Here is a 24,647-nt window from a genome sequence, read left to right as displayed (position 1 = left end):
ACATGAAATATTAATCTAGAACCCCAGACCAAAACCCAATTGAGAAATATCCGTATGGACACCATGCAGGTTTGAGCTTTCTCAATTGGGTTTTGGTCAGGGGTTCTAGATAAATTGACCCCCTTATTTGGGGAGTTTGGTATGAGCCAGTTTTCCGCATTAGTATTTATGTTTAGTAACATTGTTGGGTCTATTGTGGCCCCCCAAAAAGTTTTTAAAAATATCACGTCACTAAAATTAGTTTTCTGCACCAATAAATGTACAATAAATAATTATTAAACAATTTATCAGTGGCCGAGTGGTTAGTATGAAAGTTATTAAGGGTGGAAAGACCCTTAGTTTTTTACTGGACTTTTTGGGGGGATAAAGTTAGTCCAATTTGCCTTTCAGGACCTTTTGGTCCACATGCAACCCAGATGAGCAAACCCTGGTGCTCCCACCCACGTAACCCCCGCCCAGCTGCACGAGGTGACGCTCACTTGTCTCCATTCCCACCCCCAGATGTTGTGGGGGTGTGTGTACACTAACTGCATAGTGACAGGACCAACACTGGGCCTCCTTCCATCGCCAGGCCGCTCTGTGGTCGCATTTGGCTGCATTCATTCAGCCTGCCGTGAATTCTCCCGATTCCAGAGAAATGGCACTGGGAGGGCAAAGCGGGCTAAAATTATATTTTTAAAAAAGTGGTTAAAAGTGGCTAAAAGTGGCCGGGATTGAGGGTGGATTGGGGTAGATCGCAACTCTGTGAGAGGTGGCAAGAGGAGGAGGAGGAGGAGGAGGTGGAGGAGGAAGAGGAGGGACTGGCAGTTCACACAGCATGATGGAACTTCAGTTTCACACACACTGTCGACCAAGCTGAAACACAAGAGCGAAAAAGTAAGTTACATGTCTTTTCATTTGGATCTTGGGTAACACGTGTTTTGTTTTAGAACGTGTGTGCTGAACATTTAGTGAACATGTGGCGCAATAGTTCTTCGTGGGGGGGGTGAAAAATAAAATGGAAGACTTCAAGAGGGGAAAAGGGGGGTCAGATTGCTCACAGTAACTTGTATATTGCAACCATAAGGTTTTATGATGGCAACAAAGTGACATTTTGGAAGTGATGTGGGACTGGTTTGAAGTTGGAACATGACAATGGATGATGTTGGGTTCACTTTGGTTTAGTTTAGGGGTAGGGAACCTATGGCTCGGGAGCCACATGTGGCTCTTAGCTAAAATATGGAAACCAGTGGTGAGAAAGCCGAGTCGCGAACGCACCAATAGGAACGTCACATCAGGACTGTCATTGATTTCATTGATACACATTGAACTCATTGATATACATTGATTAGCAACAGTGTAACAATGTTGTCAAAGGAATTCAGAGACTTTTTGTACTTTAAAAGTGATAAAATGACTGCAAAATATCATGTATTTGGAGTTTTAATTTGTGAGTATGGCTCACAAGGAATAACATTGGAAAATAGGAATTGTCTATGGCTCTCTCTTTCAAAAAGGTTCCCGAACTATGGTTTAGTTGGACATAGCTGTCATTTTTTTGTGTGTGTCGCTGTCATCACGCTGATGTCGTTGTTTTCCCAGGTGGTGACGAAGAGGGACGCGGAGCAAAGTTTACCTCCCCAAAAAAAAACATCTGGATATAAGACCACCTGGGTCTGGATCGCCGGACGCGACCTCCACAATGTCCCGGAGGAGGTCGACAGGCGAACTGGTTCCCTGGGACCTCACCGAGATTGTGGGCTGTGAGGCGAAGGCCCAGCGAAGCCACAGGAAGCCCGGAAGCTCCTTGGGACAAGCCATCAGCTGGTTGAGGAGCAGCCAGAAGAAGAAGAAGAAAAGCAAGAAAAGCGCAGATAATGGAGGGAGGCAACAGGCCGTGGCTGACGGATTTCACAACCAGAACCAAGACGCTGCAAAAGGTAATACTTTTTGCCAACTACCACAACATGTACTATGTCCACTTTGCAAAATTCTGGGATTTCCCTTTCACAGAATCTTTTTTATTAGATTATATTTTAAATTGAATTAAATACATGAATACATATTGCAATATAATTTGAACTAGAGATGTCTAGACTAAATAGTTTAAAAGCAGTTTAATGTACCTATTTTTTAAATTGAGAATCCTCATCTCGGTTTCAACTATGCAGAGGCAAACCGTCACAGAATTGTATTGTACTCAATAGATGAAAACCTGTGAGTCTCAATAATCAATTTTTGAAATCTCTTTGAGAAGATTCAATCCTCTAATTAGTCTTTAAAAAACTAATGACTATGAAAACTATAATAATTACAAAACCGAAACAAACATCGCCATCTACAGCTATCTTTTTGGCCACTACAGCAGTTTACAGACCTGAATTTCACAGACACGCTGGTCACAACGCACACTGATGACAACACAATGAAAAACATATACATAACATTAGATGAGTGGCAGTAGAAGATTTCCAACACGCTTTCCTTGAAAAATGTTTGTCTTCAATGTTGTGTAAATGGATGTCACGGTTCCTAAATGTCCATTTGAGCTCACCCCCATAGTGTGTACGCATAGTGACGGACTCAGAGCTCTAAATCCCCCCTTTTTTCTCCTCATTTGCTTGTTTGGCAGTTGAGAGATTAAAGCCGCCGTCGTCCTTTCCTGTTTTTGTTTCACTTAAAAAGCCCAGCCACGTTCACTCTCGTGCCACTCGCTCGCTATCCGGCTACACACTAGCCAAGGGATCTTGAAAATCCGCAACGTGTACGGGTGGTCATTTGGGAGAGCGTGGCAAAGGATGTGGTTTGCATGGGGCGGATTTATGTGTGGGAACCAGCTTTCCCAAAAAAGATGACATTTTTATTTTCATACCCAAAATAAGTATCATTACGCCCAATATGAAATATATCTCAAAATAAAAATATTTAACCAGTTTATTGCCACAAATTTGATCTTTTGTTTTGTAAATGATAAGAATATTTTTTTTAATTTTTCTATTTTTATGTACAGTAATAGGGGGGGAGAGGTTAAGTTTAAAGGTTAAAGGTTAAAACCACTACTGAGTACTGCATTGTTACTGTGTTCCATCCTTGACCTTTGGGACAAATGCCATAGAAAGAAACTACTTGTGGCGTAAACGTACGCGGCTAAAACGCGTCTTTGTGTTGTGTCATTGGCCTGTCAGAATGTTGTCATCCTGGCACTGGTGGCTCGTATCCGTGACGATCCAAAGCTCTGCGTGGATTCCCCTCTTGTGTGGGAAAAAAGGCAGTGTACGCTTAAAGCTGAATTCCTGTCCTTTTTTTTTGGTGTGAGACGGTGCGAGTGCGAGGGCGCCGGTGCTGGCTGGATGACAGCCCAAGTTATGTGATGTGGACGAGAGATTAGAGGAAGTTACAAAGGCCTATTCAAAACTTTGGGAGGGCTCTTGAGAATAAGCTTTCAGGGGCTCTTTTTTAATTAGTGTATACGCCTTTTCATAGCAATGGATGAATGGGATGGGGTCTTTTTATTTTTATTTTTTTTTGCCTGCTGGGTGTATTTTATGCATGGGATTAGTAGTGAGTGTGTGGGCATTGAAATCCATGTGGCGTTTATGTCTACAGCACTGTAGCGCGTCAGTGGCGTGATGCAAGGTCATTACATCATCACACACACACACAGTTGACATATGTCTTGAAGCTAATTCTGTTTTTATATCTTAATTATGGGTGCTTAAAGTGTATGGAGGATAAGGAGTGCAAAAATACACTATATATTTTATAATTATTTATTTGTTTAAATAGTTATTACTTCATTTCATTATTTACTTTAACATTTAACATCCAGGATTTCAATTTGTTTCTATTTGTTTCATAAGATAATCATTTATTGACTCATTCTCACTCTATTTTACTTTTTAATGATGCTATTGTTACACAATTTACTATTTACACACAATTGCCACAAAGTGGGATCCTTGATGTCAGAAAAAAATAGAAATAAACATCTGTATAACATGAGCTGAAATTCCATTGACGTAAAGGCAAAAGGCCACACAATAGTTTTTGCAGTAAACACCTGTTTGTACTCGTACACTTTGACGGAGGAGGTCAATTTACCTGGGAAAGCAGATACCTTCAGTCGTCATCCATCACGCCAGTGAAGTAAACGTCTCCAGGGTGACGACTCTGTGAGGCGCTTGTTGCCATGGCAGCAATACAGTCCAGCAACAATGGCCTAAACTTTATCTTCCGTCACGAAGTGGTTGGGTCGTTTATTTACTCAACTGCAAAAAAGAAAAAAATAGGACAAGTCCATTATTGTGCTTTCCTTAAATTACCACCCACTTTATTTATTTACGGCGCCAGGGTAGGAAAAAAAACATTTTAATAGCGAATTTATAGGCACAGTTTAGTCTTCTGTACTCAATAAAGTATGCCCGTTAATAAAGTATAACAAGTTTAGCAATGACCTAGAAATGGTAGTAACTAGTTTTATTTGTAGTTTATCAAATTTTGGGTATAAAATTTAGTGATTTGTGGGTAAAATTTTGTAATCTGTGTACATATTATTAACCTGTGTGTACATATTAGTAATCTGTGGGTACAGATCATTAGTCTGTGGGTACATCTTTTTAATCTGTGGGTACATATTATCAGTCTGTGGGTACATATTATCAGTCTGTGGGTACAGATTATTAATATGTGGGTACAGATTATTAATCTGTGGGCACAGATTATTCATCTGTGAAATATTTTTCTACCCAATTTGAAGTATTTATGTTAAATTGATATCCAAATCCAATGGTTTAATTTGAACAAGACACAATAATGTGAGAGATGTGGTCTTTAATTCCTGTGATATTTTTAGGGATTAAGACATCTGGGAGCAGTTGCCATTTGTTTTGGCTTTGCAGAAAACGTCCAGCTCCATTCAAAGATTCAAATCAGTCGCCGCTAATGAAAAGCCCGTCCATGCAGAATATGGAAAGCTAAATTTAGAAGCGTTCATTTTCCTTTATATAGTTTGGTGCTCTGGCAATGGACGGCACAATTGTGTTCAACAGGCTCATGTTGGGGGATTTTAAAAGGCTGGTTGCAGCAAAAAGGTCCTTTCCTAGAACCCGTTTGATGCGGCGGCCAGCCAGCTGGAAGACATCATAAAAGGGGGGTGCCATGGAAAGGAGGCATTGATCATATGTTGAGTGGATACTGGAAATGGGAAGTCTGACTATGTGTATATATGTGTGTATGCATGTTACATAAGGCCCTACCACGAGATGGCAGTACCAGGCAGTTGCGGCTTGCCTTGTGATGTCATATTGAGCAAAAAACACTTGTAGATGGAGCAATCATATTCAAGGTCATTTAAGTTCCATCATCTTTCCCTCGCGAGATCAAAACATCAGGTTGTGCACTTCAATGGCAAAACATCCAATGGGAACGTCCAATGTGTGGTCACCTTGGCGACCGATTGGAGGACGCCTGGCATTTGTGCGCATGCAGAAAGCGTTGGGCTTTGATCTCCAAATATCTGGGACACACGTGCATGCACACTCAAGGCTTCTAGTGCTCGATTTGATGGGCGTGAGGGCTGCTGTGGTCCCCCTTTTTGTTGGCGCCATGCCTGTCGTTGCTGATTACTTCAAGTAGATGGCGAAAAGCTGGAGTGATGTCATCTCACTCCTGTCACTCCTCCGGGGTGTAAACATCCCAAAAGCAGAAATTGAGACTCCATCTATGAAGACTCCCGGCCTCCAGCAATAAACAGGGCGGAGGGGCTTATAAATTCTTGACTAAGAAGCAGAGCAGTTCCCCAGCGCGCACACACACACACACACACACACACAGCACCCCCTTCTCCTGTAAATCTTGCTTTTAACGGGAGGACTTTTATCTACTGTCGGAAGGTGAGACACAATCAGGTTGACCAGGATTTCATGCCTGCGCTCCACCATTTTGTACGTCAAGGAGAAATCTTCCGATTCAAACCCAGCGAGTGCTGGAGCCTGTCCCAACTGACTTTGTGCGAAAGGCAGATTACACCCTAGACTGGTCGCAGAGACATGACCATTTGCATGCACTGTTACACTGCCACAGAGTGGGAATCAAACTATTGCTGCCAAACACTTACAGTTAAAAATGGATTGGACTCTATCACTGATCACACCCTAGATTGGTCACCATTAATGCAGAGATTAATTCACAGGCACAACCGCACAACCTCAGATGGATTGGATGCCTCTCTCCATCAATATCAGAGAATGACTTCAGACAAAAATATTAAGGTCATTTTTAAAATCATACCCCCCCCCCCCCAATTCCCATACCTTCCAATCATCAACATCCCTGTAATTGTACAAGGTCAAACATTCTTTCATTTGCAATACAACATGCATTTTTGATTGGTTGCGACAACCAATTAAAAGGAAATACTGAGCTCCTGCCTTCTAGGACACGGAATGGCAGCCATTCAAATGAAACATGGCTTCCAATCACCCGGATTGACTCTACGACAGCTCCGTCAATGGCGAGCCGCGGATGTAAATCATCTGGCGAGCTGAGCCAACGTACAATCAGCTGTGAATGCTCCACTTTGGAGCAGCAGAAAATGGGAGGGGCACTCACTCGCCTATATTCCCACACACTCAAACACACACCACACGCTTCATAGTGGTCGCCGCTGCCGCCGTCTCTTCGGCAGCCGGATTCCCATCGCTCGTCAGCGCCTGAAGAGCAAAGACGCTCAGGATTATTCAACCTACGACAATGGACGTACTGGACGTGCTTTAAGGAAGGGGGGCTTTGGGCAGTGCCCCCCAAAAATGGGGAACAGCGTGCAGAGACGGAAAAAGGTGGGGACGGAGAAAAAGCTCAATGCACTTTGGGAGAAACCTAAAGGATTCTGGTGGATTGGACGCACGGACAAACAGAAGATAGGTAATGGAATCATTGGGAGGGGATGGTGACCAGCTGAATTGAGTGGAATTTGAGCTACAAGTTAAAAGATGGAGAAGTTGCAATGACCTGATTTCATTAGTCATCGTTGGCGAAGCTTACTGCTTATTACTCAAGTTTCAGTGTGTGTGTGTGTGTGTGCTTGTTTGTGTATGTGTCGGGGGAACGCACAGCTTATCTTTTCCCATAGTGATGCCTGTATGTGTGCTAATAGCTCTTCAAGGAACCATCAAGCACAGGACGAGCCGGTTTAACACATGCATTTGTGCTGACGAGGAGATTGTCGGATGGTGTGGCTTAACGTGCTTTTTTTTCATGCTTGTTTTATCTATGTGGCCATGTTGTTTGTGTGGGATAAATTTCAACAAAAGTAGTGCCTCAATTGCAGTTCGGCTCTTTAAATTGAGTCAGTTTTTCATTAAATTGTTTAACTGACTCTTTGCACTTTGATTCAAATTTTGTTATTAAGGAGGAGCTAATGTGGATGACCTCACAAATTATTCATTACTTTTCAACACAGTTGCAGGGGGTCACAAATTAATGGGTTGAAAAAAAATTATTAGTCCATATGTATCTTTGCCATTAATATTTCATAATATTTATTCCATGGCAACAATGGGCATCATAAGGAAATTGGATTGAAAGCAACATTGTGTTATGCTTTGACCTTTAACAAAAAAAAAAAACAACAACAACGCTAATGATGAGTCCATTGGCCCGTATAGAGTTCGTTACCATGGCGACCTCGCATCACCTACTTTGGGGTTACTAATGGCGTGTGACAATTTTGTTACAACAGTTTAGGTTAAAATACTAAGTAAAATAATCATGTATTTGTGGCAATGAGGGCAACAGATTCGACCACATTGGATAACCTTAAATCCTTAAAAAGACATTCCGTTTTGGGCTTATTTGTAGTGGCGTGATAACTTTACACACTCACCTGGTCCTGCTTCTGTATATGACAGACACAGACACTGCTCAGGCAGAAACAATTCCATCCTGGGGGTCCGAATGGCAGCCTTATGCAAAGTTCTTCATGCAGCTTTTCACAAATGTGGGCAATTTTTGCAAGTATCTGCTCTACTTCCCCCTCTAAAAAAACACACACAAAAAAAGACATGGTTTCATAAACATGGAATTACGGCTTGATGTTTTTCTGATGCAACATTGGCGCATTTTCTAACTTACTCCAACTCAATAGGCCCTTTCTTTGCAAAACAAAAAAACCCATAAAAGCTCTCCCCAAAACCCTCCGCTTTGTATTTTGTATTCCTACTCGTTGCACAATAACGTCAAGGAGTCTGCACTGCGGCTTTCCATTGAGTCATCCACCCTCCAGTTTCAACTATGCAGAGGCCAACCACTACAAAAGTTATTTTTATTGCAAAATGTCAAAAGTTATGCATTTAATTGGCAATACTCTAGCTCCATTCTTTAATTATGACCATTGCACAGACTATCTTTACCTGCCAACTGTAAAAAAAACATGGCATTGGGGAGGAACAGACAGAAGTAGGCCAGATGAATGCAAAAAAGTGCTAGTCAAGGGAATACATCAGGGGGAGAAAAAAAAATCTATGCGTACGCCTGAAGAAGACATAGACATATCTAAGGCATTTTCATTTTAGTTGCAACTTGTGCACGGGTTGTGATATTCTATATTCCATCCACCCCATTAGCTTGGGCTCCTCCATACGCATTTGGAATGGTGTAAAGCGAAGCTAACACGGTAGCTTTGAGGAGCCCATTCATTGCTGGCTGCTGTCAAAGTGGTCCACTCCCCATGGAGAAGTGAGGTAGATCAAGAGAAGAATTTTTATTTGGGCCAAACCGTCACAAGAATTTTTCTGTCTTTAAGATTCTGCAGTGATACGTGCACATTTTTTTAACTTTACAATCGGGAAGTGGCATTAGAATCCTTTTGTTCATTTGAAAGCTCTCGATTTACTTCATGGTAGCGGCTGTGTGCATGAATGGAACTCCGAAACAGCAGGGTGCAGAATTAAAGAGGGAAAAAACATAATGGAAAGTGCTATCTTTGTGTGGGTTCTTTTCCTACTGATTTAAGCTTGGAATATGAGATGGCTATCTGTGAACACAACTCAAATTTTGGGTGCTCGTACGTTTGGATGCCGGACGTTTGGTCGCCGTTTTTTTGTTCGCCGGTCAAATGGTGACAGGGTTTACTCTTGAAACCAGCTCACAAAATTATATTCATGGGAGAGAGTTTAATATCTGAGTACTGTTTAATATCTAAGTACTGTTTAATATCTAAGTACTGTTTAATATCTAAGTACTGTTTAATATCTAAGTACTGTTTAATATCTAAGTCCTGTTTAATATCTAAGTACTGTTTAATATCTAAGTACTGTTTAATAACTAAGTAGAGTTTAATACCTAAGTACTGTTTAATATCTAAGTACTCTTTAATGTATAAGTACTGCTTAAGAAATAAGTACTGTTTAATATCTAAGTGCTGTTTAATATCTAAGTACTGTTTAATATCTAAGTACTGTTTGATATCTAAGTTTTGTTTAATATATAAGTACTGTTTAAAACCTAAGTACATTTGACCGGCGACCAAAAGACCGGCCACCAAACGTCCCGTTATGATATTTTGTAGTTATCATAATGATGCTAAATGGGACTAAAAGCTATGTTTCAATTCGGCAAGCAGGATGGAATGTTTCTTGGTCTTGTCTATCAAAGGAGGCACTGTTGGCTTCCTCCAAATTCAATTTAGACGTCATACCATATTGTTAATACACACAACAGTGGAATGCCACTATTTGTTTTTTATACATCTCACAGTTTTAGCTATATTATCGTTTATATAATAATTATGAAAATGCTTGTATATTTTTTTTGTAGGGGGCAGATTTTCAACTTTATGGGCTTTCAAATCATGAAGGTGAGGTCACAGCGGTCTTCCAAATATCTACAACAAGCAGATGGTTCTTCAGCCTTTGGCAGTGCAGCAGCCAAAATACACTGCTGCCATTTTTCCAAGTATTTTTTTTTAGACACTGAAATAGTCCCCAATAATTCCCGTGTTATCTCACTGGCATTTATATCATGACGTGTCTCATTCGTTTAGCGAAGCCCGGCGACGAGCTGTCGCTTGGATGGCGTGCAAATTGAATTTAGGGATTTTTAGGAGTTTGTTGCAGTGGCCAGACGTCCAACGAGTGAGTGACGTTGAACGCAATGGACACAAGGACGTGTCTATTCCGCCTTAACACGTTTGCCGTGATGCGACTGACACGTAAACTTAAAGCCGGGGCGCATTTCTCGGCTTCTATCCTGATGGGGTTGAAAATTCATGTCATTTTGGAGGGCGGGGCTTGCCTGATTTGACCTCTGTAGCCAAATTTGCAGGTCTATCATGAACTCATCAATCCTAGGAGAAGAGTCCATTCATCAGAGCTTTTAAAAATAAACCAGGGGGTGACATGGAACTTATTTCAGGGGCAGCAGGAAGCTCTAGAAGGTGAAGACCTCACTCAATTTCCCAGTCAAGTCTATGGCGGATTACACATTTAATGGTGGTGTCACCGGTGTCAAACTGGCGGCCCGGGGGCGAAATCTGGCCACAACACAATGAACGCAACCCGCAAATATTAAAAGCAAACTCCAAAAACTGCACTTGAAATCCCACAAAAGTGTAGTGTTGATTATTTGTCCCCTTTGCCCTTATTTGTATTCCTAGTCCGGCATGGCAAGCTTGAATTATGAGCTTTCTCCTACAAGGGGCAGTGGACTATTAAACAGGGAGATGCAATCCAGCTTTCTACACAGGCACAGGAAATATCCCACAGGATGTGTGTATCTTGTTACAAGCTGTTCTACTTCAGAGATGTGAGGAGGGCACATCCACGGAAAGAAAATAAACGCACGCGCTCAACCTTATGTCGCAGCCTCTAAATTCGGATTCAGAAACCGGAGGGCAAAACTGGAAAATAATATAGTGATTTACCTTCATGCTAGGCGGGTCTGGCTGGTTTCCATGGCGATATAAGCACAATCGCATGTCTTTATCATATCTGGAAAAGATAGGATTTTTTTTTTGGTCAGTGGGAAGCATTATTAAATGAAACCTCATTGATCAGTGAGTCTTTTTTTTAATAAAACGGCAATAGATGTCCAATTTAAATTGTGAGTTCAACTTTAATTGCATTTGCAGATTTGTTAACAAGTTTTAGATTTATGCCTTGGCACTAAATGAGGTTGTAAAAAATAATGGCTTTGTTTGCCTTGTCAAAATGTTTTGGAATAAATTGGCAAAATCATGTTCTGCTTTTATCACTTGGTGTTTAGAATTAGCATATGTTACGCTACAATTATGCGGCAAGTTGTTGTTCCCCGTGTTGCAAATCAAAGGCATTTTGGAAAGAGGACCCCCACCCCACCTCCTCCTCTTCTGCTACCCCGGTCCCCCAAGACCAGATGGCGTCTCTTTAGACTTTCTAATGAATATTGATAAACAGAGTGGCGTGAAAGGGGGGTTTTAACTTGTTTGATATCATTGGGAATAACATCAGCATTTGGAATATCGTTAAGGAAAAATAAAGCAGTATTTCGCTTAAACGTTGAAACTGGTTAGGTTAGGTTAACTTAAGTTAGAATTTTATTTCATCCCATATTTGGGATTTTTCTTGGTTGCAGTAAGCAAGACAGACATAAGACACACAAGACATTGTAGAACTAGGTAAAAAAAACTGGAGTTAGAGTGGGATACCCACTTTCAAGGCGTGGTCGACCCCTGCCTTAACGGTTACCGGCTGACCCGGCCGACTCGGGCAGAGTGTCCCGCTAAAAGCTCGTTGGAAGTGAGGCGGGAATGAAGGATGACGCCATTTGTGGCTATTTATAAATCCAATGAGACCTCGCCGTCCGCAGGGCTAAAAGGCCAGACGTGAGGAGGAGAGTGATGCGAGGAGACGTGAGGATGATACGGGCGCGCCCATTTGTTGTTTTGTCAGTGTAAGGACACCAGCTTGACTGCCCCATAGACTGAAAATAACGAGACACAGCAGACGAGAGGCCATTAGCAAAGGCTGACTTCTGACGGGAAGAAACCCGGAGACATTAAAAAAATGATTTCTGAATTGACATGGAACTCTTTCAGGGATGACAGACGGACAGTTTCGTGACATCCGATCGGGTTTATGAAGAGAAGATGAGTTTGTCGCATACTATACTTATAAACTTACACACACACACACACATATATATGTATATATATACTTATATATACTTACACACCCATATATATATATATATATATACTTACACACCCATATATATATATATATATATATATATACTTACACACCCATATATATATATATATATATATATATATATATATATATATATATATACTTACACACCCATATATATATATATATATATATATATCACCGATATGTATATATATACATATGCATATACACAATACACATTATTAAGTAATTCAATTTGAATTGATAATTACACATTGTTGGGCTCGGTTGTTCTCAAGAGCTTTTGTTTTCGCTCTAAGCCCCAGAAAATATTCAAATAATTTTACATAATCAACTCGAGTTAGAGGGGTGGGTGAACGCACACGGGGGGGACACGTGTCTCCATGGCGAGGGTCGTTGGGGTGGACGTGGCCTGAAAGGCAAACTTTGACAGCTGAGAGGCAAGTAGGGCTCTATTATTTGACGAGAAAGCGAAGCAATGGACAAGAGGCAGAGGGAGTTGAAGAAAATGGGGAGGGAGGGAGGTTTAGAGGGAGGAAGGTAAGGATATGGGGGAGGGAAGAAGGGAGCTTGGCGGGTATCAGACTCGGGGATAAGGCAGCTGGGCTGCTTGCATGCTTTATTGTGCTCTCGTCATCCTTCCGGAGCTCGGCGGACTGAACAAGTTTGTTACGATCACTTCTTAATGGACTAAAACTTCCCATGGAGACATTTAGAGATTTTTGAAGATTTATTTTCCACTCATCACCAAAGACATTTGGAGGACTTCTAATACTTTAAACCCATAGTTTTGGGGAGGACTCACATTTGGGATGGTGGTTTATTTGAGAAATAGCATCCGCTCTCTACTGTCAGTCTTCAAGAAGAAGGGTGAGTTTAGACTGGATTGTTGATTGTGACGGAATTTTAAAATGGTAGAGAGGAGGATAGAAATCTCAGTTGGCTCTCGCGCTCCCACAAACTGCCGTCAATTCAGGGGTCCGCTCTAATAAGATCAACAGCTTTATCGGCGGTGGTCTTAATCAACCAAAAGCCCTTAACCTCCTGCTCACTCTTAAGAAGTGGCATGGAGGGGGGTCTCTGTACTTCTTGTAATCCTACCATGACTTTTGTAATGTTGTCTCTAGCATATTCACCCATGTACATGTTATTACCTAACAGGGTTGAGACAGAACTCCAGTGTTGAAGTCAACAATAGGCCAGAAAGGAGATAGCTTACCCAGACATTTTGAAAAGAGACATCTTCCCAGGTGGATATAATGCCCTCAAGAAATAATGTAAGGAGCCGATTCCAGAAAGGACAGACAGTTTGGTTTCAGCTATAATTGACCGTCGACATTCCCACTACTTAACGGGGGGTTCCATCGACCCAAATGATGTAATCCCCCTGAGACTGGCGCAGAATTACAGATACTGCGATTACTTAGACAACGGTATATAAAGGTTTTAACTGAGATGGAACATCTGCCCAGCTTGTCGCAACTGGTGGATTCCCATGTAGGCTTGGTTGTAAAACTGATAGCTTTTGGCAATGGACACCTGTTAGATTTCTAAGCATGAGCGTGGTCTTGAAAGCAAGTTGGATTCCTTGAAAGTCCTTGTTAGTTTTTGATCAATTGCAATTCTAATCAGCCCAACCGAATTTTCTTCAGGAGCTGGCAGCAAGGCCGGCGATGACCTGAAGAAGTTGACGGTGCATTTCTCAGCCGCTCAACACTTCCAGGAAAATGTTTTCATCGAAGGAGACCGGCCACAGTACCTGGAGGACCTTCATTCGGAGGCTCTCCAGGGACTGAAAATACTACAACAGAAAGGTATCTAAAATTGACACATATATAAATTGTGCATTGTTTACCCTGGGGTCGAAATACTATTAACAGGCTGTATTGATTTGTCTGACATAGATCAAGAAAGTGGAGTGAACTTTGCTGAAGATGAAAGCTTTGTTGGAGTAAGTGCACGTCGTCAAAATGTCCGCCTGAGGTTGTGTGTCTTAAATCATATTTTTTATTTCCACGTCTTGCAGTCGTCAGAGACGCCACACGAAGATGATGATCTGAGCTACAGAGATGATGAGGAAGGCTCTCTGGAATCAAATTGCAACTCAGGGATGACAGATTCGAGAACTTCTGTTTCAACAAAACCAGCGCTTACACGACAAGGTAAGAACTGTTGGAAACCATAAAGTTAAGTTTTAAAGTTAAGTATTTCAAACCATCTGTATCGTCATTAGGTTCTACATTTAAGCCTCTGCATCCAGTCAAAGGCTTGGAAAAGGGAAAAAAGCGTACTAGAAGGACGACCATCATGGGCATTCCAAACCAGGTCCAGAAAGAACTTGGTAGGTCGAGAATGAACATCATGGCTACTGTATGGGACATTGTCACTGAATTTTACCGCTCTATTTCCCAGGACTCCAAAGCGGTTCTACGTTCCAGCCGATTGTTTCTCCCAAGTTACCCAATCATGACGACAAAACGGGTATTTTTACAATTCCAACAATTGAAGGAGGGACTTCAATGTCAGCTAAGGAAGGAGCAAGGGTGCATTTATCAGAGTTGGAAGTAAATTACACTCAGCCTGTCTGTTGAATTTCATATATTAAAATTTGTAGCCTAACATTCCATTCACATTTCATAAACAGATATCTGAAGATAAACAAGAGATGAAATTGCATCTGCATCCAATGTTCAAGGATGAGGAACCCTTGAACCAACAGGGATTTGGAACCCGTCACTGCCGGCCATCGGTCATCAGACCAAAGTCTGTTGTGGCACCTGGAATGACCACCTTCACTTCCTTCAATCATTTAACGACTAACTTCCTCATGGAATCCCAGGTGAGAAAACAACATGACATTGTATGTCCAATCTTTACAATGGACACAATTCAACCCACTTTTTGTTTCCCACAGGGACCAGTGATGTCAGTATCTCCTCAGGCTACCTACCTATCAACAATTATTCCAAATGCAGTGCTGCCAGCTTCAGTTGAAGTTATCGAGATTGACTGCTGCAGCCTACGAGGCAATGGTGTCAACCACGGTGGCGGTTTTCACACTGTGAGCAAAAGCAGCCTGGCCTCTGCAAGTTCATCAGCCAGCCCTTGCCTTTCCAAAAAACTAGGCAGTGACGACTCCCAAACGGAGAGGTCCTTCAAGCAAACCACAACCAGTGGAACCACACATAAAGTGGATCTCAATCTTCAGGAAAGTTGGGTGGATTGTAGCAGGGGCCAAGAACCCACCAGCCTCGACACCTGTCCGAATTCCAGGAACAACAGTGAAAAATCCTCAACGGACAAAGATTCTGAGCTTGACATTCCAAGGGCTAGAAGGGATGAGGCAAAAATCAAACGCCATTCCCCTCGAAGTCTATCAATTATGAAGACCAAGCTACCCCCGGCACCCCCACGAAGATCTAACTCTCTGCACAACAATAAGATCTCCCCGAATTCAAAAAGCTATCTTGATGAGGATCGAAATTGTTCTACTCTTCAACTAACTACTACAGAAAATGCAAAATTACAACAAGTTAGAGAAGAAGTAAACACAATCCTAAATCCTGTTATAAACTTTACGGAATCCAATTCTTCCCACGCCTCGTCCACTTTAAAAACTTCTTCTGGTGAGACAACAAATACCACAGAATTAGTCTCCGAAATGACCAACTCTTTGCCAAAGAAGACCTCTCCAGAAGGTGATAAATTTGAACGGACCATCTCACCTTCCAGCGGATATTCTAGTCAAAGTGGCACTCCAACACTTTCTTCAAAGGAAATCCCCCAGATCTCTCTGGAAAAACAAAAAATGAAACCAGTTAAGCCAGAAAGATCCGTCTCTCGGGCCTCGTCCTCAGCCTCTCCTTCCTCCTCACTGACCTCCCTATCTTCCGGTACATCCGAAACTGTGAATACAGACATTTCCAATTCTTGCACCACTAGTTTACCCCCCATTTCTGCAAAAGAATCATCTCCCTCTTTTGGAATGGAACGCAGAGAGCCATGGAATGTTCCACCACCTCCAAAGGTAAAAGCACCATGTGCTCCTCCTCCTGAGACTTGGCTACAGAACAGCCATGCTTTCACCCTCCTATGTGGTCCAAGCCCCCAAGTCAGCGAGGTATACGCTGAATCAACAAGCACAAGCAGGGGTGCACAGATTCAGGATGAACACGTAGAAAGCGGAACAGAAACTGGTCATTTTGCCAACGATGAGCAAAACCAAGAAAAAACTGTTGCACCTGAAAACCACTCAAATCCTGAACAAGTGTTGTGTGCTGTTCCTGTGCAAGAAGACACAGATCCAGCTGAGGACAGGACAGAAACAAAAGCAGAAATGGATGATGTCAGCTGTTGTAACATAGCCACAAAACAAGAACCACCCTCTGTCCAGAAGAAACCACTACTGATTGAAGACAATATGTTGACTGAAAGACAACAAATTGAAAGTTGCAATACTACCAGAGAAGAAACTTCCATATCTACCAATGAGACTGAGGAAAAAATGGACACAGAAACCCCATCAATACAAGGTAAATCCGTTTCCCCTGAGATTATAGAAAAAACCTCACCACCACCTTCTCCACCACCTGCTTACCAGCCTACACCTCCTCTAACAAGAAAATCCCCTTCAACCTCTGTCTCAACATCACCAGTACAGGAGGAAAATCGTCTTGCAGAATCTTCTTGGCCACCGCCTCCACCTCCTTTAGAGTCAGATTCTGTCTTCGATGGAGGGGATGAAATAGAGTTTCCTCTTCCGCCTCCACCGGACATTACAGAAAATATTCCAACTGTGATGGACACTTGTCCCAGACAGATGGAAGCTTTAGAGACAGGAGTGAACACTGTAGAGGAATTTGTAAAAACAAATCTGGAGGCAAATGACACAGAGACATCTGTAACTACGGATCCAGTTCTGCCTCAACCTAATGTTTGTGACGAAGAGAACCCAGACAGCCACACAGAGACTGTTAGACCTGTTTTGGACAATCCACCATCTCCATCTATGGTTCCATCCGAAATCCAAACGTCAGTCACTGGAAAGACTTTGTCCGGTAGTTTCCTAAAGCGATTATCTCTTGAAATCCAGTGTCCCTCGACTACTGAAACGACTGTACAACCCTTTAACCTGGTTACTTCCTCATCACCAATGGAGAACCTAACAACTGGGGTCACCTTCAGAAAACCCCCCAACACCGCGCATAGAGACAACAGGGGCAAAGAGCTCCTAGCTCGCCACAAAAGTACACCTATCCCTAAAGAAGACGCTAACATACCCCTCGTCACACCGTCTTTACTTCACATGGTCCGCCTACGTACAGTCAGTACACCCGAGGATAATCCTTCTGAGGAGCAGTCAACAAATGAGGGCGGTCCAATTCCAGATAGTTCTGGACCCCCTAGTGTAGGACAGCAAAACATACCAGCAAAGCCCACCTACAAGTCACTAGAATCCCCTATCCAGGTAAGGAAAACCTATATAACGCCAAACACCCCTTCCATGCGATTACAAGAAGCCATTCGGATAAAAACTGCAGCAATGTCCTCGAGAGAAAGTCTTCCATGCCGAATGGGGACAAGGCCGTCGTACCCCTACCCCAGCGAACAAGGGTTACTGTCACTCAAAGCATCCGAAACGTACGACACCCATAGGTTGCCAAGTTCTACTGCAAGCTTTATCTTCGCCAGGAGCACCAAAAGGATTCTGGCTGAAACCGGACTTGACCAGGTTGAAGAGCCAAGGCGGGTTCCAGACCGAGCTAGAACGGCTTCTTACTCAAGTGGTGGTTTGAAGTCTGATCGCCTCCCACCACCCGTAGCTAGAAAACCTTTACAAGGTAGTGTCAGCTTTTCACCAAATCGCCATACTTGTCCAGCTAGAACAGAACCAGGTCTTCCTACCGGAGCGCCAGAAAATTCCAAGGGAATAGCGTTACCCGAGACAAGTAAGGAGCACCATCAGTTTTTACGACTATACTTATTCTTTTTTTTATAGAGTATCTCCTAATGTTCCTAACGTTTCTTTTTCTCTTCCAGCAACGAGAGTGACCGCAGATACAATTGAAACACTGTTTTGAAAGCACTTTGTGGTAATTAACCAAGAGGACAGCCTCCAAGCAACTTAACGACTGCAATCTGCCATAAACGGGACTATTAGTTCTCCTAAAGAAAAGAAGAAAAAAAGAAAAGGAAAATGAAAGCCTTAGCCTGAAATGGCCTTTAAAATGTATTTATGCAAATCAATAGCTACCACTTTCTTATGATAGCTTTATTCTGGAGTATTTTTCTAAACTTCTATTTGACTCAAGCTCCCCCCTCAGGACAAACTAGTGTAAATATGGGCAGAAATGTAAATATTTTATGAGGGTGCCCCCCTGCGGCTGATTTGAAGAAGAGTCAAAGTGTGTTAATGTATAAAGATTTAGATTTGGCTTTGTAACATAAAAAACAATTCAATAGTGGATATTTGTCGCTAATGAAGTATGAATAAGTGTTATTGCTGGGATATCAGCAAAGAGAAAGAATCCAGTTGAGACAAAGGGAAAAAGAGTAAAAAAATAAACATTAAAGAGGTTGTGTTTAGAACAGAAGCACTTTTGTATAGCAACAGACTATTAAAATAACTTTTATGGGCTTTTCTCGGATCATTTGCCTGTTCAGTGTAATAAAAGACAATTTGAAATACAATTATGAAAAGCAAATGCAATTTATTCTTGCTTCTATCCCCTGGCTAGGAGATAAATCAGCAGTATTAGATATTGTCTTCTCGTCACACCACACAGACTTTGTCCAGAATTCATTACGTGTCAGAGGTTGTGATTTTGATCGTTGCTTCTTATGATACTTTATGTGCAATCCTACCAATGATGCAACTGCACAAATAAGACAGGAAACCATGACTGATAAAGTACAGAAGCACAGAAATGGTTTGTCATACAGTATGTGTTCATGATGTGTGCAAATTTCCAGTACAGGTGTTATGAATCATGACAGGTCCCATCATTTCACCAGACAAATACGTACTATTTCTCCCTTTTATACATGGTTAGAATACTTTCTTCCTCCTTGTTCCTTTGGCAAATGATAGATTAAATGTATATAATCTTGTGATGTGATTGACAGATGAGTACCTAACTGATATTGCCTCCCTTGAGAGTCTTACATCTAACCTGTCCTAGTTTGGTCATCAGAAGGTTGTCTTTCCACTGAGCGGTGCATTCTTCTGAGATCTTCAAGTCAACCTGAGTTAGAAGGAGAAGATGAGTATATGTGCCTCAGAGTTTGGAAATTCAGGATTACAATTGCTTTAGGTTTTCCTTCAGTTTTTAGTCCAGCCTTCAAATTAGGAGTGTGAATGGTTTGTTTGTTTCTTTGTTCCTACCAATTCATGGTGTGCCAAAATCAGGTGCTACTGAAATGCAATAATGATGAAGAAAATGAATGGTTTGTGACCGGACATTTGGTCGCCGGTCAAATGTACTTAGATATTAAACAATACTTATATATTAAACAATACTTAGATATTAAACAGTACTTAGAAATTAAACAGTACTTAGATATTAAACAGTACTTAGATAGTAAACAGCACTTAGATAGTAAACAGCACTTAGATAGTAAACAGTACTTAGATATTAAACAGTACTTGGATATTAAACAGTACTTAGATATTAAACTCTCTCTCATGAATATAAGTTTGAGAGCTGGTTTCAACAGTCTACCAAAACGTCCGAGCACCTGAATGGATGGATAAAATTAGGAGAGGCATACTTGTAGTTTCTCCCAAACTTTCTTCTTTGGGTTGAGTTTTTCATCTGGTTTTCCCGCCTCGTATCCTTCCACGAAAACCCGGTCGCCTGGCGACGAACCCTCGGGAGGGTCCAGTGGCTCCACTCTCCTAGGTTCCCCTTCACTACGCACAGTCAAAACATAAAAGGTCAAAAGGAGACGAGAACGCAACTGGAAGCGGAAAAGAGCATCCTACATTGAGGCGCATAGCAGCATGGCTTGCGACTCGATGCCACGCATCTTCTGGGCTTTGAGATTGCACAAGACCAGGACCATTCGGTCTTGCAAGTCCTCCTGGGAGATGTAGGCTACCAGGCCGCTGACCACCGTCCTGGGCTCGGGTTCTCCGACGTCGATCTTCTCCAGGTAGAGCGAATCGGCATCTGGATGCTGAGTGAATCACAGTGTGAAAAAAATATCTAAAAAAAAAGAAAATACTATATCTTTGAGGATCCTACCTTTTCCACACTGACAATTTTCCCCACCCGGATATCCAGTTTGGATGGCACCAACTCCTCATCATCTCCTCCTGCTTTTGCCCCCTTTCCTGCTCCTTCTTCATAGACAGAAGAGAATAAACGTGTCGTAAATGAGACCACCTTCAGCTCAGGTTGCGTCATGCACTACTGACTCGTCTTTGTTGTGGGGTAGGCGGCATTGGTCAGTTTGCGCAGTTCTGCTGACTGGAACTTCTTTCGGATAGGGTCCAGCAACTCGTTGAGGGCTGCCTCTACAGAAGTCTTCAGGTCTCCTGGGTGAATCAGCTAAGAGGAAATAAACATAAGTCCTTCTAAAACTAGGTTTTGAATCCCACCAGTTAAGAATTTACCTCCTCTCCAAAGTCCTTCTCCACGTCTTCATACACATTGTAGACTTTGTCTCCACCGAATTTAGCGTCTCTTTTGATGGACAACACTAAAAAACAGTTGTTTGTCATTTGTGTTTCACCATTTAGAAATTGATGCATTTATCAAACTGCAAATGAATGAAAAGATGTGTGTCGTACCTCCACGAAGAGGGAAGAGCACAAATTTAACAAAGGAGAGAACGCCATTGTTCTGAATGTTTCCTGGCTCACAGAAGACCTTTTTCAGTTTCTTCTTTAAGTCTTCTTTGGAGTCCAGCAGGTCTACCTTTGAATCCTGTCACAACAAAGGAGATAACAGATTAACTCATTTTGATTTAGGAAAAAAATAGACATATGAAGACATTTTAACTAGTTCCATTCTTACTTCTTCTGAGGAGCTCATTTTAGCACCAGTCAATCCTGGTACCATTGGGTTCATCAGATGGATGCGCTTGGTAAAGCCCAGTGGAGGGAGGTACTACAAAAAAAATGAGGCAAATTGAGACGCTTTGCCAAAAAAAATTAAATCTAATGTAATTCAACACAAAAAAAAAACATCCCGAAGAGCCATTTTTTTGGGACACTTGCATTACCTTCTCTGCAAATGTGAAGATCTTTCTCTGGTCCACTCCTCCAAACTGGGCATCTACCTTTAGGTACTCCTCATCCAGAGCCTAAGAAGAGACAGTTTTAAATGTTTTTTGGGGGAAAAGCAATGTACATATACTGAATAGAAGAGCTACAGTCACTGGCTTTTGAGATTTTCATTTTATGACCTGCAGTCCTGGATACAGCAGACCACTCAACAGAGCATGTTCCACCTGCTTCACCACCTCAGCGCCAGCCTTTTTGGCATCATGCTCGGTCACCATGGAGGACAGTCGGTACACGTCAAGCGTGTACTCTCTGCCAGACAGGAGGAAAAGGCCTTGTGAATTCTAGATTTTATTAGCTTGCACTTTTACTTTATGCACCCTTAAAAGCATCTCAATTTCAGTGTATAACTGCAATGTCTCTAAACGCATTCATTAAATCCCTCATTGTATCACTGGAATTTCAAATCTAAAATTGTAACTAGCCTAAATCATAGACATTAATTTCTCAATATGAGCTGAACTGTGGTGTCCCTCTAGGCTCAATGTTAAGCCCGTTTCTTTTATGCGGCTATGTGTATATTGCATGTAAAATATCCCCATGAAGAACAACATTTCTGTTTATGCGAACTAATTTTGGTGTGATAGCATGATCTAATTTCCCTTTTGGCTAAGAGTACTTACTCATTCCACATTTCCAACAGCAAGTACAACTCCCTGAGTTTTGCAATTGTGACATTGAGGCCAACACCCTTATTTTTTGCTACGTCCAAGAAATGATTAATAACATGCAAATAAAACGGCGCAATAGTCCGACTAACCTACTGAGCTGGTAATCGGTTCCTTTGACAAACTTGAGTTTTTCCAAAGGTACGCCGATGCTCTCCAACATGGCCTTGATGATCTCCTCATAGTACTTAACCCGAAGCTCCAGGAGCTCCCAGGGAGCTTTCATATTGTCCAGGAAGGCGTGCAAGTCCGCGAATAAAATGGTCACCTGAATGAGTAAAATAATAAAAAAGGTGACCAAGCAAAAAAATATAAAATGGCTACACTCATGTACTTTTATGACTATAAAACAGAGCATTTTGGCACTATTTCATAGCACTTATACTCAAAACAATACATCAACGTATTGTAATCTTGCTGTTTTACCTTTTCATATTTATTCCACCCAAAGCCCATCAGAATTAATATCCACTTTGTATTTTTTTGGGGAGGATGTGTAAAAAAAAGGTGTATATTTGAAACCTCCTGTAAGGAAATGAAGTAACTATAGAACACCTACTTCACATCCAGCTTTCAAGAAGTCCGCTATCTTGGACATGGGGACAAAGTAAGCCACATGTGGCCTGCCAGTGGTGGCGGTACCCCAGTACAACTTCAATTCCCTCTCCTGGAGGAGCAGTTTCAGCCTGTCTTCTCCAAGTACCTCCTGCGTGAAATGATAAATATTTGTTAAATCGGCTGGATTTGGCGTGGCTTTTTTTTTTTTTTTGATCATCGCGTGCATTTCTAGCCCACCTGAAGGTTCCTGGTGATGAGGTGCAGCTTCTCATCTGGGCTTAGCTGGGCTGCCATGGCTCAAGTCCTTTCAACTGCAACCATCAAGTACTTTAAGCAATGCATTTTGGGTAAAAACCAATAGAAGAATTTCATAGTGAGCCTTGCAGCAGTCTTTCTTCTATTCAACAAAATCTATTTTGGATCTATTAACATTGATTTTTCATTTGATCTCTGTAATCGTATCTACATGCATTTAGACACATGTATTAAATGATTTCATTGGTAAAATACCCTAATTTCTGTTTTAATATCTTGATGGAAGAGTGTTATTGCAATGATGGTATTAACAACAATTAGATGGCTTATTACTTGTAGTAAACGTGATCGTGGTCCTTTTAACGAGATCGCACTAGTTAGGTTGATTATTTAAATGAACACGTTATCATACATGAAATAATCCGCACGTTTAAGTTGTTAAATCGCCAATTAATAACAAATATTTATGTGAGATGGCAATTAAAATAGCTGGCTAGCAACAACGCCACGTGCCATAACAAGAAATATCAGTTCAGATCTGGTACTAAGTGAGAAAAAAATGATTGCTAATATTGCCCACAGGCCACACATTGGACATTATTATATACAGGGAATTATGATGTCAAGTTAGGATAGCCTTACCTCAAGAACGTCAAGAGCGTGAATGAATACGATGGTGGAAGCTGTCAGTGTGTTGCATCAGCGATCGATTAGATCCACTCTAAGGGAAAAGCAATAGATCACCAAGCAAATGATGCACATGCTTTGTTTACCTTTTTTAGTGCTCTTATGTCTATTTTTGCAGTAAGTGGGTATATAATTAATAAATTCCTATGAGAAAAGTGGGTCAAAAGTAGATTTTTGAAATGGGTATGCAAGAAAAGCATGTGGAGGGATCATGAATAACAATCAAGACATGTTGACATTTCTAATTTAATTCAAACAGACAGAGTCAAGTCATTCTGACATTGTGTTCAGCATACAAATAAAATGGAATATATAAAAAAAAAGTCTGTGGGCTGTTGTTATGGGTCGGGTTCAAGACGTGGAAGCACCGGGAGGATGAGATTCCCAAATGACGAATCTTGGGTGATGAAGAAGCCCGACGAGTGTCCGTGGGCGTGCTGCAGGGCTGCTTTCTGCTGGGCGGCGATGTGCAGCTGTTCCGCGCTGTCTCTCGCCTCCTTCGTCGCACCACCTCTGGAGGACAGGGGCGTGGTGGCTCCAGGTTCGCCCATAGATTGCGTCTGGAGGAGCCGCCGTTTCTCCTTGTCCAATTCGGCTAGGATGGCGACGCGGGTCTTAGTGGGAAAGCCTGGTGGGTTTGCAGCAGCTGCAGCCATGTCAGTGTAGCAAGGACTCTTTGCAGTCTTCTAGTCCTACTGGTGTGCTTTTTAACTTCAGCAAGAATACTGATAGTTGCTATTAAGTCCAAATCAGAAGCTACTTTATTTCCGTAAAGAATAACGTCACTTCTTTTTTCTCTTGCGCTCATTTTACTGTTTAATAGTAGCGATGGTATCGCCGTCTTGTGGTGGGAGTACACAACTACGATTTTAAAAACTCAATGTAAAAAAGTACTTTTGATGAGCAAATATACCAATAAAGTCATGAAAAACATTGCAAATTGATATTTTTTTTTACTTATTAAATAAACATTGGGGAAAAGCAATTTTGTAATTCAGGTTTCTTGTGGTGGTTATTTAAAAG

General features: G+C 41.7%; 2 protein-coding genes and 1 pseudogene across 3 annotated transcripts; 1 reads left to right on the top strand and 2 right to left on the bottom strand.

Moving 5' to 3' along the window:
* The first annotated feature begins 1,587 nt into the window (after positions 1 to 1,587).
* On the top strand, positions 1,588 to 18,857 carry nhsl3 (NHS like 3). 2 transcript variants are annotated; one of them, XM_077743386.1, is made up of 9 exons: positions 1,588 to 1,919; positions 13,820 to 13,981; positions 14,072 to 14,118; positions 14,194 to 14,329; positions 14,401 to 14,508; positions 14,580 to 14,731; positions 14,812 to 15,006; positions 15,082 to 18,115; positions 18,207 to 18,857. In XM_077743386.1, the coding sequence occupies exons 1-9, from the start codon at positions 1,682 to 1,684 to the stop codon at positions 18,245 to 18,247; spliced, it is 4,113 nt and encodes a 1,370-aa protein (XP_077599512.1). In that variant the 5' UTR covers positions 1,588 to 1,681; the 3' UTR covers positions 18,248 to 18,857. The 2 variants fall into 2 exon arrangements, with proteins under 2 accessions (XP_077599512.1, XP_077599513.1); XM_077743387.1 differs by lacking the exon at positions 1,588 to 1,919 and adding an exon at positions 6,582 to 6,900.
* yars1 (tyrosyl-tRNA synthetase 1) lies at positions 18,858 to 23,686 on the bottom strand. Its single transcript, XM_077743389.1, has 14 exons — positions 23,580 to 23,686; positions 22,920 to 22,993; positions 22,684 to 22,830; positions 22,217 to 22,392; positions 21,579 to 21,708; positions 21,396 to 21,476; positions 21,188 to 21,280; positions 20,962 to 21,097; positions 20,785 to 20,870; positions 20,587 to 20,719; positions 20,414 to 20,511; positions 20,152 to 20,345; positions 19,938 to 20,079; positions 18,858 to 19,411 (listed from the first exon to the last, which is right to left on the bottom strand). Exons 2-14 carry the CDS (start codon positions 22,974 to 22,976, stop codon positions 19,301 to 19,303), a joined length of 1,584 nt encoding a protein of 527 aa, XP_077599515.1. The 5' UTR covers positions 22,977 to 22,993; positions 23,580 to 23,686; the 3' UTR covers positions 18,858 to 19,300.
* A 165-nt stretch (positions 23,687 to 23,851) lies between these two features.
* On the bottom strand, positions 23,852 to 24,440 carry LOC144214751 (SOSS complex subunit C pseudogene; annotated as a pseudogene).
* Between the last annotated feature and the right edge of the window lie 207 nt (positions 24,441 to 24,647).

Source organism: Stigmatopora nigra, chromosome 21 (assembly GCF_051989575.1).
Source record: "Stigmatopora nigra isolate UIUO_SnigA chromosome 21, RoL_Snig_1.1, whole genome shotgun sequence".
In the NCBI taxonomy this organism is placed as follows: domain Eukaryota; kingdom Metazoa; phylum Chordata; class Actinopteri; order Syngnathiformes; family Syngnathidae; genus Stigmatopora; species Stigmatopora nigra.
Note: the sequence above shows the minus strand (reverse complement) of the source record. Positions and strands in the feature narration are given on the sequence as shown.

Bases quoted from the DNA above. Each gene is read 5' to 3' on its own strand.
- yars1 (XM_077743389.1), bottom strand. From the start codon at position 22,976: ATGGCAGCCCAGCTAAGCCCAGATGAGAAGCTGCACCTCATCACCAGG. The intron at 22,831-22,919 runs GTGGGCTAGAAA...CATTTCACGCAG, and splicing joins TCATCACCAGGAACCTTCAG to GAGGTACTTGGAGAAGACAG. The intron at 21,477-21,578 runs GTCATAAAATGA...GTCTCTTCTTAG, and splicing joins TGCTGTATCCAGGACTGCAG to GCTCTGGATGAGGAGTACCT.
- nhsl3 (XM_077743386.1), top strand. From the start codon at position 1,682: ATGTCCCGGAGGAGGTCGACAGGCGAACTGGTTCCCTGGGACCTCACC. The intron at 13,982-14,071 runs GTATCTAAAATT...TGTCTGACATAG, and splicing joins GAAAATACTACAACAGAAAG to ATCAAGAAAGTGGAGTGAAC. The intron at 18,116-18,206 runs GTAAGGAGCACC...TTTCTCTTCCAG, and splicing joins AATAGCGTTACCCGAGACAA to CAACGAGAGTGACCGCAGAT.